The sequence below is a fragment of the Rhopilema esculentum genome, chromosome 13 (genome assembly GCF_057945365.1).
Source record: "Rhopilema esculentum isolate cy_ngs chromosome 13, ASM5794536v1, whole genome shotgun sequence".
Classification (NCBI taxonomy): Eukaryota; Metazoa; Cnidaria; class Scyphozoa; order Rhizostomeae; family Rhizostomatidae; genus Rhopilema; species Rhopilema esculentum.
The window spans coordinates 7,096,266-7,112,941 of NC_142827.1; the positions used below are offsets into that span (position 1 = coordinate 7,096,266).

The following is a 16,676-nucleotide window of genomic DNA, read 5'->3' on the forward strand; positions in this document are numbered from 1 at the left end:
AGAGTTTTGACGTAAAAATTTCCCATGGAAAATCGCTCATTTTGCAAAGCCTATAGCCTTGCTTTTCTGCCAAAATTTATCAGTTTGTAACTAGCACATTTTACAAAGAAATCTGGTTCTTTAGTCAATAAATTCATGATAAATGTTGCCTCTCTAAAATATATGCAGTTTTAGCAAGAGTTTTGACGTAAAAATTTCCCATGGAAAATTGCCATTTTGCAAAGCCTATAGCCTTGATTTTTTGCCAAAATTCATTAGTTTGAAACTAGCACATTTTACAACTAAATTAGGTTCTTAAATCAATAAACTCATGATAGATGTTGCCTCTCTAGAACATATGCAGTTTTAGCAAGGATTTGACGTAAAAATTTCCCATGGAAAATCGCTCATTTTGCAAAGCCTATAGCCTTGCTTTTCTGCCAAAATTTATCAGTTTGTAACTAGAACATTTCACAAATAAATCAGGTTTTTTAATCAATAAATTCCTGATAAATGTTGCCTCTCTAAAATATATGCAGTTTTAGCAAGAGTTTTGACGTAAAAATTTCCCATGGAAATTCGCTCATTTTGCAAAGCCTATAGCCTTGATTTTCTGCCAAAATTTATCAGTTTGAAACTAGAACATTTCACAAATAAATCTGGTTCTTTAATCAATAAATTCCTGATAAATGTTGCCTCTCTAAAATATATGCAGTTTTAGCAAGAGTTTTGACGTAAAAATTTCCCATGGAAAATCGCTCATTTTGCAAATCCTATAGCCTTGCTTTTCTGCCAAAATTTATCAGTTTGTAACTAGAACATTTCACAAATAAATCAGGTTTTTTAATCAATAAATTCCTGATAAATGTTGCCTCTCTAAAATATATGCAGTTTTAGCAAGAGTTTTGACGTAAAAATTTCCCATGGAAAATCGCTCATTTTGCAAAGCCTATAGCCTTGATTTTCTGTCAAAATTTATCAGTTTGTAACTAGAACATTTCACAAATAAATCAGGTTTTTTAATCAATAAACTCACGATAAATGTTGCCTCTCTAAAATATATGCAGTTTTAGCAAGAGTTTTGACGTAAAAATTTCCCATGGAAAATTGCCATTTTGCAAAGCCTATAGCCTTGATTTTTTGCCAAAATTCATTAGTTTGAAACTAGCACATTTTACAACTAAATTAGGTTCTTAAATCAATAAACTCATGATAGATGTTGCCTCTCTAGAACATATGCAGTTTTAGCAAGAGTTTTGACGTAAAAATTTCCCATGGAAAATCGCTCATTTTGCAAAGCCTATAGCCTTGATTTTCTGCCAAAATTTATCAGTTTGTAACTAGAACATTTCACAAATAAATCAGGTTTTTTAATCAATAACTTCCTGATAAATGTTGCCTCTCTAAAATATATGCAGTTTTAGCAAGGATTTCGACGTAAAAATTTCGAAGGGAATATTGACCATTTTGCAAAGCTTATAGCCTTGATTTTCTGCCAAAATTTATCAGTTTGAAACTAGCATATTTTACAACTAAATTAGGTTCTTAAATCAATAAACTCATGATAGATGTTGCCTCTCTAGAACATATGCAGTTTTAGCAAGGATTTGACGTAAAAATTTCCCATGGAAAATCGCTCATTTTGCAAAGCCTATAACCTTGCTTTTCTGCCAAAATTTATCAGTTTGTAACTAGAACATTTCACAAATAAATCAGGTTTTTTAATCAATAAATTCCTGATAAATGTTGCCTCTCTAAAATATATGCAGTTTTAGCAAGAGTTTTGACGTAAAAATTTCCCATGGAAAATCACTCATTTTGCAAAGCCTATAGCCTTGCTTTTCTGCCAAAATTTATCAGTTTGTAACTAGCACATTTTACAAAGAAATCTGGTTCTTTAGTCAATAAATTCATGATAAATGTTGCCTCTCTAAAATATATGCAGTTTTAGCAAGGATTTTGACGTAAAAATTTCCCATGGAAAATCGCTCATTTTGCAAAGCCTATAGCCTTGATTTTCTGTCAAAATTTATCAGTTTGTAACTAGAACATTTCACAAATAAATCAGGTTTTTTAATCAATAAACTCACGATAAATGTTGCCTCTCTACAATATATGCAGTTTTAGCAAGAGTTTTGACGTAAAAATTTCCCATGGAAAATCGCTCATTTTGCAAAGCCTATAGCCTTGCTTTTCTGCCAAAATTTATCAGTTTGTAACTAGCACATTTTACAAATAAATCTGGTTCTTTAGTCAATAAACTCATGATAAATGCTGCCTCTCTAAAAATATATGCAGTTTTAGCAAGACTTTTGACGTAAAAATTTCCCATGGAAAATTGCCATTTTGCAAAGCCTATAACCTTGATTTTTTTGCCAAACCTTATCAGTTTGTAACTAGAACATTTCACAAATAAATCAGGATTTTTAATCAATAAACTCACGATAAATGTTGCCTCTCTAAAATATATGCAGTTTTAGCAAGGATTTGACGTAAAAATTTCCCATGGAAAATCGCTCATTTTGCAAAGCCTATAGCCTTGCTTTTCTGCCAAAATTTATCAGTTTGTAACTAGAACATTTCACAAATAAATCAGGTTTTTTAATCAATAAATTCCTGATAAATGTTGCCTCTCTAAAATATATGCAGTTTTAGCAAGAGTTTTGACGTAAAAATTTCCCATGGAAAATCGCTCATTTTGCAAAGCCTATAGCCTTGCTTTTCTGCCAAAATTTATCAGTTTGTAACTAGCACATTTTACAAAGAAATCTGGTTCTTTAGTCAATAAATTCATGATAAATGTTGCCTCTCTAAAATATATGCAGTTTTAGCAAGAGTTTTGACGTAAAAATTTCCCATGGAAAATTGCCATTTTGCAAAGCCTATAGCCTTGATTTTTTGCCAAAATTCATTAGTTTGAAACTAGCACATTTTACAACTAAATTAGGTTCTTAAATCAATAAACTCATGATAGATGTTGCCTCTCTAGAACATATGCAGTTTTAGCAAGGATTTGACGTAAAAATTTCCCATGGAAAATCGCTCATTTTGCAAAGCCTATAGCCTTGCTTTTCTGCCAAAATTTATCAGTTTGTAACTAGAACATTTCACAAATAAATCAGGTTTTTTAATCAATAAATTCCTGATAAATGTTGCCTCTCTAAAATATATGCAGTTTTAGCAAGAGTTTTGACGTAAAAATTTCCCATGGAAATTCGCTCATTTTGCAAAGCCTATAGCCTTGATTTTCTGCCAAAATTTATCAGTTTGAAACTAGAACATTTCACAAATAAATCTGGTTCTTTAATCAATAAATTCCTGATAAATGTTGCCTCTCTAAAATATATGCAGTTTTAGCAAGAGTTTTGACGTAAAAATTTCCCATGGAAAATCGCTCATTTTGCAAATCCTATAGCCTTGCTTTTCTGCCAAAATTTATCAGTTTGTAACTAGAACATTTCACAAATAAATCAGGTTTTTTAATCAATAAATTCCTGATAAATGTTGCCTCTCTAAAATATATGCAGTTTTAGCAAGAGTTTTGACGTAAAAATTTCCCATGGAAAATCGCTCATTTTGCAAAGCCTATAGCCTTGATTTTCTGTCAAAATTTATCAGTTTGTAACTAGAACATTTCACAAATAAATCAGGTTTTTTAATCAATAAACTCACGATAAATGTTGCCTCTCTAAAATATATGCAGTTTTAGCAAGAGTTTTGACGTAAAAATTTCCCATGGAAAATTGCCATTTTGCAAAGCCTATAGCCTTGATTTTTTGCCAAAATTCATTAGTTTGAAACTAGCACATTTTACAACTAAATTAGGTTCTTAAATCAATAAACTCATGATAGATGTTGCCTCTCTAGAACATATGCAGTTTTAGCAAGAGTTTTGACGTAAAAATTTCCCATGGAAAATCGCTCATTTTGCAAAGCCTATAGCCTTGATTTTCTGCCAAAATTTATCAGTTTGTAACTAGAACATTTCACAAATAAATCAGGTTTTTTAATCAATAACTTCCTGATAAATGTTGCCTCTCTAAAATATATGCAGTTTTAGCAAGGATTTCGACGTAAAAATTTCGAAGGGAATATTGACCATTTTGCAAAGCTTATAGCCTTGATTTTCTGCCAAAATTTATCAGTTTGAAACTAGCATATTTTACAACTAAATTAGGTTCTTAAATCAATAAACTCATGATAGATGTTGCCTCTCTAGAACATATGCAGTTTTAGCAAGGATTTGACGTAAAAATTTCCCATGGAAAATCGCTCATTTTGCAAAGCCTATAACCTTGCTTTTCTGCCAAAATTTATCAGTTTGTAACTAGAACATTTCACAAATAAATCAGGTTTTTTAATCAATAAATTCCTGATAAATGTTGCCTCTCTAAAATATATGCAGTTTTAGCAAGAGTTTTGACGTAAAAATTTCCCATGGAAAATCGCTCATTTTGCAAAGCCTATAGCCTTGATTTTCTGCCAAAATTTATCAGTTTGTAACTAGAACATTTCACAAATAAATCAGGTTTTTTAATCAATAAATTCCTGATAAATGTTGCCTCTCTAAAATATATGCAGTTTTAGCAAGGATTTCGACGTAAAAATTTCGAAGGGAATATTGACCATTTTGCAAAGCTTATAGCCTTGATTTTCTGCCAAAATTTATCAGTTTGAAACTAGCATATTTTACAACTAAATTAGGTTCTTAAATCAATAAACTCATGATAGATGTTGCCTCTCTAGAACATATGCAGTTTTAGCAAGGATTTGACGTAAAAATTTCCCATGGAAAATCGCTCATTTTGCAAAGCCTATAGCCTTGCTTTTCTGCCAAAATTTATCAGTTTGTAACTAGAACATTTCACAAATAAATCAGGTTTTTTAATCAATAAATTCCTGATAAATGTTGCCTCTCTAAAATATATGCAGTTTTAGCAAGAGTTTTGACGTAAAAATTTCCCATGGAAAATCGCTCATTTTGCAAAGCCTATAGCCTTGCTTTTCTGCCAAAATTTATCAGTTTGTAACTAGAACATTTCACAAATAAATCAGGTTTTTTAATCAATAAATTCCTGATAAATGTTGCCTCTCTAAAATATATGCAGTTTTAGCAAGAGTTTTGACGTAAAAATTTTCCATGGAAAATCGCTCATTTTGCAAAGCCTATAGCCTTGATTTTCTGCCAAAATTTATCAGTTTGTAACTAGAACATTTCACAAATAAATCAGGTTTTTTAATCAATAAATTCCTGATAAATGTTGCCTCTCTAAAATATATGCAGTTTTAGCAAGAGTTTTGACGTAAAAATTTCCCATGGAAATTCGCTCATTTTGCAAAGCCTATAGCCTTGATTTTCTGCCAAAATTTATCAGTTTGAAACTAGAACATTTCACAAATAAATCTGGTTCTTTAATCAATAAATTCCTGATAAATGTTGCCTCTCTAAAATATATGCAGTTTTAGCAAGAGTTTTGACGTAAAAATTTCCCATGGAAATTCGCTCATTTTGCAAAGCCTATAGCCTTGATTTTCTGCCAAAATTTATCAGTTTGAAACTAGAACATTTCACAAATAAATCTGGTTCTTTAATCAATAAATTCCTGATAAATGTTGCCTCTCTAAAATATATGCAGTTTTAGCAAGAGTTTTGACGTAAAAATTTCCCATGGAAAATCGCTCATTTTGCAAAGCCTATAGCCTTGATTTTTTGCCAAAATTCATTAGTTTGAAACTAGCACATTTTACAACTAAATTAGGTTCTTAAATCAATAAACTCATGATAGATGTTGCCTCTCTAAAATATATGCAGTTTTAGCAAGGATTTTGACGTAGAAATTTCCCATGTAAAATTGCCCACTTTGCAAAGCCTATAGCCTTGATTTTTTGCCAAAATTTATCAGTTTGAAACTAGCACATTTTACAGCTAAATCAGGTTCTTTAATCAATAGACTCATGATAAATGTTGCCTCTCTAAAAGATATGCAATTTTAGCAAGAGTTTTGACGTAAAAATTTCCCATGGAAAATTGCCATTTTGCAAAGCCTATAGCCTTGATTTTTTGCCAAAATTCATTAGTTTGAAACTAGCACATTTTACAACTAAATCAGGTTTTTTAATCAATAAACTCATGATAAATGTTGCCTCTCTAAAATATATGCAGTTTTAGGAAGAGTTTTGACGTAAAATTTCCCATGGAAAATTGCCATTTTGCAAAGCCTATAACCTTGATTTTTTGCCAAAATTTATCAGTTTGTATCTAGAACATTTCACAAATAAATCAGGTTTTTTAATCAATAAATTCCTGATAAATGTTGCCTCTCTAGAACATATGCAGTTTTAGCAAGGATTTTGACGTAAAAATTTCGAAGGGAAAATCGCTTATTTTGCAAAGCCTACAGGCTCCCTTTTTTGCCAAAATTGATCAGTTTGAAACTAGAATTTTTTTTCAAACAAATCAGGTTCTTTGACCTACCAATACACGTTAATGGTTTCTTTTTTAAAATATATGCAGTTTTAGCATAAGTATTGACGTAAATACAGCCCATAAAACCTCTTTGCGAAAATTCATGTGTTTCAAAAAGGCATTTTTTTAAAGAAATCAGGCTCTTTGGTAATACATGTTTATAGGTTTACTTAAGAAATTAGTTATTTGTTAACTAAAAAATCTTCTTTGATTAGAAAAATTGATTTTCAAAATGCCGTTTTTTTGTCCATATAGAAAGTCATAGGCTATTCAAATGGAGCCATTTTTATACGGAAAACTTTGCTAAATTTTCAATTTTTTTAAGGAAGAAGTCTTCAGGTATATTTGTGAATCAAAGAATTTGATTCTTTTAAAAAAATTGGCCTATGAAAATAGCCTGTTCTATATGTATGTATGTATGTATGTATGTATGATGTATCATATCTTTAATGTACATAACAGGTCTAAGTAAAATACTTGTTTTCAGCCTGGTGACAAAAAAATAGTGAAAGGCTAAATTAGTATTTAAAAAAGAATAAAAATTAAAATATGTACTGTAAGTATAAGAATTTCAATGCAAACAAAGAAAATATTAACAATTGCAAAATCCATCCATAGTTGAAACTGTCCATTTTAATCTTGTCCATTAAAAAGTTTTTACATGCCTTCTTAAAAATCTCTAAGGATGGGGAGTCCTTCAGTGCAGATGGCAATGAATTCCATGTTTTGGCACCGTAATAGGTGAAAGTCTTATTAAAATTATTACTGGCCCCCCCCTTTTAATGTACATGGCATCATTGGATACTGAACTGGTCCTGTGAGTGTTTACCTTAGAAGTGCTCACAAACATCTCTTGTAGATACTGAGGACATATTGCATGCTTGATTTTGTACATTAACACAGCAGTTTGTAGTTCAATGATCTGATGAAATGGCAGCCAATTAAGGCTGATAAACAGAGGTTTTCTGGGAGTCTGATTACTCCAAGACAGTACTGTGCGTGTGCACAACGCTTTTGTAGACAAAGCAGTCTACACACTCTCATCTCAAAGGAGTTCTCTAAAGATTATATGCTTATCAAGGTTGCCCCTTTACCGGAAGCTTTGTATATAGGATAGTCACTCTGGAGTCGGTAGAAGATATTTTATTGGCTCTTTTCTGAGAACTTAAGGGCGGGTGCAAAACCCCTACGCTCGGATCCTTATCTGTTCATATATAATTTTTGTAGATTCTATTCCCTGTTCTTTTGCTCTCTGACCAAAATGGATTCAAATTTTCCGCATGCAAATATATGAAATAACAATTGTATGACAGATGATCAGATGTATTCGTATTAAAAGTTTGAGAAGCAGATTATGTTGCAATTTCGGTAATAAAATGTGGGGGAATTCCCGAAGGGCTTCGTGACAAGCTAGGGGTAGAGGTTGCGTATTTATCTGGTATCCTAGGGAAACGATAAACATTTCAAACAAATTATGGGATTGTAAGGTAATATGGATTTAAGATGCATAGGATTTTCTTTATATGCTTTTAATTTATATTCGTAAAGCACTGTTAAACTTTCCCAGAACCGAAATAAATTGTTTTTCGTAAAAGTATCATGTTATAAAGAGCCATATTGTGAAACAGAAAATGATAAAAACGCATTGTGTTCAGTCAATAGCCAAAAAATTGCTACACCTCCTTATAATTTCCAGCTGTTACGTTGCAAGACTGACAACAAAGCATTATAAATCACACGATTTGATTAAATATCTTTCAATCGCTTAATAACTAGCTACCACTTTATCATTGCATAAATTAAAGTACTCTTTCCTTTCACAGGCAAAAGTGAGACAGCAACATGTGAACAGAAAATTGTTGCTGACTTGCCTAGTTTGTCAAAAATCAGAGAATTTGGTAAAATTTATTCAATTGAAATGCCCAGCTCGAGTCCTTTCTCAAATGGAACATGTTCGTGGGAGTTTTCAAGTCCAGAAAATTATTTGCTAAATCTTTATTTCATCAATATCACTTCACCACAAAAATCTTCAGGTTCGGATTGCAGTGGTAATTATTTCTTAATTAAATCGAGTGACTCTGGTAGAAGTACTCTGGATGTTTCGCAGCAGTTTTGTTGGCAAAGGGCTTTACCGAGGTTAAGGGTAAATGGGACAGTCACTGTGGAACTGCATTATAATCAGAACACTGTAAAAGGCGCTGGATTATCAATGGCAGTTTTAGTAGAAGCTTCATCACCAGGTAAGATCAAAGTCGTTTAATCAGATAAAGGTGCAGCCTTTGATAAAGGTGGTTTGATAATAGCACTAGATAAAAGTCTAAAATGATTTTGTATATACAAAGAGTGTCGTATAAAGCCCCTAGAAAGAACGATATATTAGGGTTGTAGTAAGAGCAAGGGATCTGTTGTTTCTCGTTGAATACTCTGTTAGACAAAAAGCCCACTCCCTCTCTTTTCCTGACTAAATGAATAAGTAAGTCAAGTTTGGTTTGCAGTTAACTATGGAGTTGCAAATAGCAAGTTTTAAACATCGACCTGCGAATATGGAGTTGCGAATATGCAGTTCAGAATATCGAGTTGCGACTTGCATGTAGATAAATCTTCTTCATAAGTCGCCCCCAAAGTGTTTTACACCCCCCAGCTTTCGAGGATACTTTGCCTCGTTGGGCTGTTGTGAAATTTCAATTTTTCCCAAAAATTAATACTTTTACCAGAATTCAAAGATTACCTTAGAAACTTTTTTATTTTAGGTTGTGGAGGAGTGTTTAACGATTCATCGAATTATGTTCCCGCTTCATTTGACTCACAAACATTTGGTAATGGAAGCATCAATTCTCCAATTCATTGCGTCTGGTATTTTGACTTTATGGCACCACAAGAAATGAACATTCTTGTCTCCCACTTCGATTTTCCTCATGATTTTAATCCTGAATGCAGGTCTATCAGAAAATTCATTGAGCTGCGCTCATTTAACGAATCCACTGGTATGACCATTCAGAGAAGCAGGAAATGCGCCCGATCTAATTATGCATTGCCTGAAAATTTTAAAATTCAAACCAGCAAAAGTTTTGTAGTGACAGTACATTCGGAGGGGGCGTCATCGACAAGGGAGAGGATTCTTACTGCTTGCCTTCCCACAAGTCCAGGTAAGAAACATTTGGGTATATAATCGTTTTAACCTGTTCTGGTGAGCATAGCGGAATAATCTTCTGATTGGCTGAAGCGCTGCCATTTTGAATTTATGCAAATCCAAATCAAAGATTATTCCGCTATGCTGTTCTGGTGTACCTTGGCTCCAACCAGCCAGCCGGCAACCTTAGGGGTTGTTTGTACCTGTTTTGTCTGACTCAGTCTTATACTGTTTTGTGAAAAAGACAACACAGCATAAAAGAACACTGTGCAATTTCTCTAAATGTGCAAAATCAGTAAAATCTGTAAGGAACTGGCCTGAAATTTACTAACAGATTACTTTTATTTTGGGCTTTTTTATAAATTCTTGAACAAGACCAAACAAAAGCGACTTAAATGGGACAGACCCTGTACACAGATGTAATCTCTATTCTGTGGCCTGTATTCATGTGGTCATATTTCAGCTAATTTTCAACTGATGATGCACGCTCAGTAGTATTGTATGGTTTTCGGTCATATTGTATAGTGCAAACTTAAAAGGTCCCAGAAACATCAAAAATCTTCATGACGTCATCACTCTGCTACTCTATGTTCATAAATAAGCAAAATCGATAGCTTATCAGTTTGAGCATACAACCTATAAAGATATGCCGTGAGTATTGTTTCTTTTGACAATTTGCCATCATTTGGCAGACGCAACAGAACAAACTTGAGAAAAGTCTTCCGAAGCAGTCCTTACTAGAGTCGACCTTTTTCTCCTCCGTAGGGTCTGCACGCAGGCTAACCTTGCCCAGGAACAGTAGCACCTATTACACTCCTTTTTATAAGAACCAAATGGTTTTTGCCGATGCTCGATGTTCTATTATTATTGGATAATTTGAGGCTCGGGTGTTCTCAATATTGTTTTTGATTTAATATTGATTCTCCTACAACTACATGCGATCAGTTGTTTTCAAGAGGTCTAGATAAAAGTTTTGCATGGCATTTGCAGTAGCACGGCTGATTATCAGATCAATTCTGCACTGTTTTGTTAACAGGGTAAATTTTTAAAAACACATTGCTTTCTTTCGTCTAGATTTTCATTTAAGGCTTCGGCATTTTCTTACAGAAATCGAGTCTCGGTGTCCTTTATAAGGTGTGCTCCTTTAAGAAAAACAGGGTGTGCTCCTTTAAGAAAAAATAGGGTGTGCTCCTTTAAGAAAATTAGGGTGTAGGGAGGCAAACATAGGAAAAAATGAATGAGATATTTAGGCAAAGGCGGGTAAATTGCAACCATAAAAGTTACCTCGTTGTATGATTATAGTCAATATTTCTTCAATTTGCACCGAGTCATTCAAATAATAAGACAATTGAAGATTTTTCATTTTTATTTAAGAAGATAGCTAGAAGAAGGGGATCTAGGAGCAAATTCTCCAAAAAAATGTATCTGCAGACCATCCCCTTTGAATGCCCTTAGAATGTGATGTTTTACATTGATATCACAATATTTTCTAATTTTATCTCAGAATATGCACATCTTACTTCGAAAATGTACACCGTACTCCATACTATACTTCATACGCCGCGCCCATCTCCTCCCCACTACCATAGTACATACCACCCTGAAAATACGATTTTAATGACAATGAATGGGTAAGTGAAATGAATTATTCATCACAAGAAAGAGTGCATTCTGCACAGCAAGTGATTAAATGCAAGAATGTCTGAGTCCTCCTTGCTTAACTTCAAAACTTGAGAAATTACACTATAATTCATCTGCTGTATAATCCTTGGAAGAAAAATTTGTCTACGACTCTGTCAAATGATTAGAACAGGTTAGTGCAGGTTTTCTAAAAAATGTTAAGTGTTTGTTTTCAGGCGCAAGCAGAGAATACTTCAGTGTCGATGACATTCAAAACCAAACCTTACATGAACTGACCAGAGCTAGCAACCCAAAGGAAAATGTTCGTGGACTTATCTTACTCAAGCCAAAAAGATCTGCAGACCAGCTTTTCACTTTTATCAATAATATTTCCAGGATTTGCAGTGAAGGGAAGTTGCAAATTTGGTCTACAAAAGCAAATATTTTTAAATTGGATACTCAAATATGCTCAAGCGCTTTAAGCGGCTCGACGTTTTTGAACTCAAACGTTACAATTGCAATCCATTACGAAGCAAGGCAAGAAGCCATTGAAGAAACAGAGGTGTCGTTCTTTGCAAGCAATAAAGGTTAGTTAGTTTGATCAGTTTGATTTTTAAATCAGGGGGCAAGCGGGTGGCAAAACCCTTACCCGCCTCTCAAAAATATCAAAATTAAATTTCAATTGTTTTTCTTATTCGTCAGTAGCGTTTGGACAATTTTCTCAAGCTTTGTAAGATATTCTGAGAAAATAAAGAAGCTTCGTATCAAACAAACAACAAGCAAACAAACAAACAAACAAACAAACAAACAAACAAACAAACAAACAAACAAACAAACAAACAAACAAACAAACAAACAAACAAAGGTGTCTGGGCTTCGCATCAAAATATATTTTGTTTTTATTGGTCTTAAATGCGGTCTAAACTGTGCAGCCTGAGCCCCAGACTCTCAGGGAAAATGTAGGGGTCTGAAACTCAGGCTACAATAACGTTGTTGCCCTGCAGTGGCGGGCTGGCAGGGGGGCCGGGGAAGGCTAGGGCTATCAGGCCTCTAGAAGGTCAGCAGGGACACAGAAGACGCCTTGAAATTCAAAACTTTCTTTGGATGCATGGCCCCATACCCCCTAAAACAGTCTTACTTCAGGACACGTCTTTGGGCCCCTTAAGTACTGTATTAACCAGACAAAACATTTGTACTGTTTTTATTAATCATTTCGTACGTGAGTCGGTCCAACTTGTCCTGACACCCCCATGGAAAATTGTTATATTTGGGACCCTGTGCTCACGTGGGGGTCAGTCTATCCTTGACATACAATGTTAAAAAATATAGGAGCATTTCCAGACAGCCAATCTTTCCCCGAGATGTTAGTAATGAAGGGCCCCATTTTGCTGCTGGTCCTTTCCAGGCGAAAAAGGCCACTGCTGCCCTGTAGAAAACGATTCAATACAATTATGATATTGAAACAGTAGGGACTGCATGCAGGCTATGTTTTTTCAGGCTCTGTTTGCGAGGAACTGATTTTTATAACATTAGAGTGTTTCTGTGTCACACTAACATTGTCAAACACGTAAATGCCATCAAAAATGATTTCTAATAGAGAATTTGGGAGCATTTTAAGGGCTTGTCCACTAAAACTTTCACATTAGCTGATCTTTGGGGTGGGCACCTATTGCTAGCTTTGTCTTTTCGATTTAGAAGCCAGAAATATAAACAGATACTTGTTGGGGAGACAAACCAGCATTTGTTCGAAGATCTTTTGGCTATCAAAATTTTGCGCATGCGCAGTAAAAATCAATGACATCATTTTCATATCGCAAAATTTACTATATGGTAGGAACATTGATGGCTTTAATGGGAATAAGCCAGTCTCGAATCAAAAGATGAAGAAAATTTAGAGAAAAGGGTGTCATGACCGCAGAGTGAGAATGAATATCTGATCTATATAATGCAACTATGATATATAATAGTTTTGATCAAATACTGTGATAAGATGAAAATTTTATCCACAAGCCTTCGCCCTAATGCGCATGTGCGATGATGCAGTTGTTCATTGGCTCAGACAAATAGATAGAATGGATGGACAGAATATTAGCCGTAGCAATAGGAATCTAGACTCCTTTCCCCAAAAAGTACGTTAGCAATACGTTTGTTATCTCTCTGTCTTTCATGTGCTTATCATTATTTTCAAATTTAATCCTTAAATTTACACTTATTGGTAGTTCAAGGCTCACAGTAACGTTAAGCTCCTGTAGTTCTGTTGTTGTGAAAATTGTGATTTGTTGAAAAAAACAAGGCATTTTGAGCCAAGACTCCTTAAAGAAAAATCTTGCTCCACACAGGATGGTCCTTTCATACATTGCTTTTTGGTAGGAGCGTGTAGTGTTTGTGCTATTAGATGTGTATTTTTCTAAATGTTAAATCGTTGTAGACGCCTAAGTTAGTTAAAAGCAGAAAAAAATGTAGATTTTATGCAGCGCTTGTGTTACTAATACGAACAGTTTAAAAAATTACCTTAAATTGGCTAACAAGAATGAACAATAATAATTCTCTGAATAAGTAGAAATCGAATTATCAAGCAACAGAATCAATGGATGTTGAATTTAAAGCCTTAATGTTAAATGGATGGAAAATATGAAGTTTTATTACTTTTTCTAGGTTGTGGTGGATTATTTGAGTTTAAAATCGGACACTCCAAAATAATAAAGTCCCCACATTATGGAAGAAACTACCCAGCTAATAGCGATTGCCGCTGGATGCTCCTTCGTGACAACGGAACTGAGCTGGAGATTATTATCAATGAAATGTATTTAGAAACGTGTTCCGACTGCTCTAGTTGTGATTACATAAAAATATACAAAGGAATAACAACCCTCAAGACATGGAAGCACACAATATGCCAAAACTTTAATACGCCCTATATAATCAATGGAAATGTAGTACTTCATTTTCACAGCGATAGCGGTACAGAAAACAGAGGATTTGCGATAAACGTAACTGCTTTTAGAGGTACTTCCTTACTTTTTCTATTATCTTTGCCATAAAAAATCACCATCATCATTATTAAACATTACAAGCATATCATCATAGTAATTATCGCCATCCTCGGAATCATCATCAATCATCATTATCAACAATAACCATCCTTATCAACAATCATAAACATCAATCACAATCAATCAATCATCATCAATCATCATCAATCATCGTCATCAATCATCATTATTATGAGCAGCCTCATCACCATCTTCATTTTCATCATCAATCAAAATCACCAATCATTGGTCATCATCATCATCATTATCGACAATCAACAACAATTATCAGTTATTATCAATCATCCATCTTTAATCATAAATCAACAATGCTACTTGAATGTAGATGACTGCAAACTTCGTTATTGACTGTAACACAGATTCTGTTTTTATTGAGCTTGTGGAGGCAGATTCTCTTTGTCACCGGGCCAAAGTCTGGAAATACTTTCGCCCCGGTACGAATACGGATCTTATCCAGCGAATTCCCTGTGTCAATGGGAAGTCACCACGACCAGAGATTCTCTACCGCTAAATGTATCAACTGTCATGATGGATCTTGAATGCTATGGCAACTATCACTGCGATTATGTAGAAATCTTTAAAAACAATGGGGAGAATGTCACCCTGATGTACACTTTGTGTGAAAAACCGAAAAAGAATATTATGATCAATGGAAGCATCACCGTCCGCTTTCACAGTGACAGTGACACTGGCGTTTTGACGTCTGGGACTGGGTTCAAGATTCTGATAAATGCATTACCAGGTAATATGCGCACGAGAGAAAGCTCAGCTAGTTTTATCTTCCTACACTACTGACAACCTTTCCTAATTTTTGTTTGCTGAGAACGTGGTTGGCACGGCTTATAGAATATCTTAAGCAACCTGTATACTGATGACTTAATAGAAACCTGCTTGGTAAATGTGAGTTGTGCCGTAGAAGGTATATTCCAAGAAACACCCTGTTTGATTTATAATGATATGGTTGTGACTTTATTCCTGTAAATGTGAATGGGTAGTCTAGTGCCAAATTCGTACTTGTAAATGGGTCGGGTCATTTTTCACAGTAGAAAGAAGAAAAGGATGAATTTGTCAATGCTTTTCAAAGAGGATGGAACGGTGAAATTTAAAAGGTGTTTAAAAATGAGTGAAAAACTTTTGCCTAGTAATTTATGCAGAAACTGTTTTTCCAGTTGTCAAAATAGTAGGTGCAAACCCCCTGTCAAGATGAAATAAGGGTGTCACTTATCCGTTCAGAACCACCTTGGTAACCATTGTTGTATCTCTGCTTGCACTGATTTCCGAACATAAAGCGGTACCACATTGCTACTAAGTTATTTCACTAGATTGATTTCAATTATACTCAAAATGATACTTGATAGGGTAATACTTGTTACTAAACACTGCAGTAATATTGTAACAATGAAATATTTCTGCATTTTATAAGTCACATTCAATGACTGAAACTCGAATAACTCCATCTAGAAAAATTATCTATTTTTCTTGTAGACCCTGTGAAAATGACTACAAGACTCCCTTCGACAACCGCAACAACATCAGTTTCCACAACTCTGAGGACCTCCAAAAACACGACCAGTATTCAGACTACAAATTGTTGCAGCACCGTTGATAAAAAAACTACTCAAACACAATCAAAGAATAGAAAATCTACAAAGGCTTCTCAGTTATTTTCTACTATCCAGACAAAGAAAAGCGTTAGTGCGAAAGCTAAAAAGTCAGTGGCTTCAAATGAAAATCTCTATATCGCCACAATAACGGTTGGTGCCGTTATAATGCTTTGTATGGGGTTTTTAATACTGGCAATTTTAAGAAGGTGGGTTGATAAAATGAATATTAATTGAAATTACTATGGATTTTTAGCATATATGGTAAAGGGAAGAGAGGGGGGCTTTTGGGGCTGAGGCCTAAAGAGTTGACCAAATCATCAAAAGTAACAGCAAATAGGGGTAAAAATTCAATACTGGGGTAAAATTTTGAAACACAATAGATCAATATCTCCAATTCGTTGTCAATTGTACATTCATATTTTATCATCTTGTATTATAAAGGGGGGAGAAGCCTTAAAATTCTGTTCTGCAAAGGGAGATATTTTGCACCAGGACATTTTCAGTATTAATGTTTTGAGAACGAACGCTTCTCGTTTCTATTGTATACACCCTGATCTTTAAGAATTTATATTATTGTTGCATTACATCCAGGCCTATTTGGGCAAATGTTTACCAGAGTTTAGATAAGCGATGTTTTTAAGCTTATAACTGTGACAGATTTGACTAACAACTCATTTCTACCACATACCTAGAAACAAACATGCCAACTGCACCTAAAAACTGATAAATCACTTGTTTTCAGGAGGAAACGAAGCCACCAGACAGAAAAGGAAAACAGTGATCAAGTTGAAAGAAGCAAAAAAAGAAAACGGCAAAACAGGCAT

At 34.2% G+C, this 16,676-nt stretch overlaps 1 protein-coding gene and 1 long non-coding RNA gene across 5 annotated transcripts in view; one reads left to right on the top strand and one right to left on the bottom strand.

Moving 5' to 3' along the window:
- LOC135692241 (uncharacterized) overlaps positions 1-16,676 on the bottom strand; it is a 43,396-nt gene that overhangs the window by 7,545 nt on the left and 19,175 nt on the right. The gene's annotated exons all lie outside the window — the stretch shown is intronic.
- The window catches only part of LOC135692233 (cubilin), a 29,654-nt gene that overhangs the window by 5,959 nt on the left and 7,019 nt on the right, over positions 1-16,676 (top strand). For 2 of the 4 annotated variants that reach the window (XM_065210309.2, XM_065210308.2), the window contains exons 2-8: positions 8,269-8,685; positions 9,196-9,591; positions 11,432-11,782; positions 13,851-14,201; positions 14,625-14,990; positions 15,734-16,058; positions 16,595-16,672. In XM_065210309.2, the coding sequence (XP_065066381.2) occupies positions 8,269-8,685; positions 9,196-9,591; positions 11,432-11,782; positions 13,851-14,201; positions 14,625-14,990; positions 15,734-16,058; positions 16,595-16,672 (2,284 nt within the window). The remainder of the gene's footprint in view (positions 1-8,268; positions 8,686-9,195; positions 9,592-11,431; positions 11,783-13,850; positions 14,202-14,624; positions 14,991-15,733; positions 16,059-16,594; positions 16,673-16,676) is intronic. The other 2 variants (XM_065210310.2, XM_065210311.2) reach the window with 2 other exon arrangements.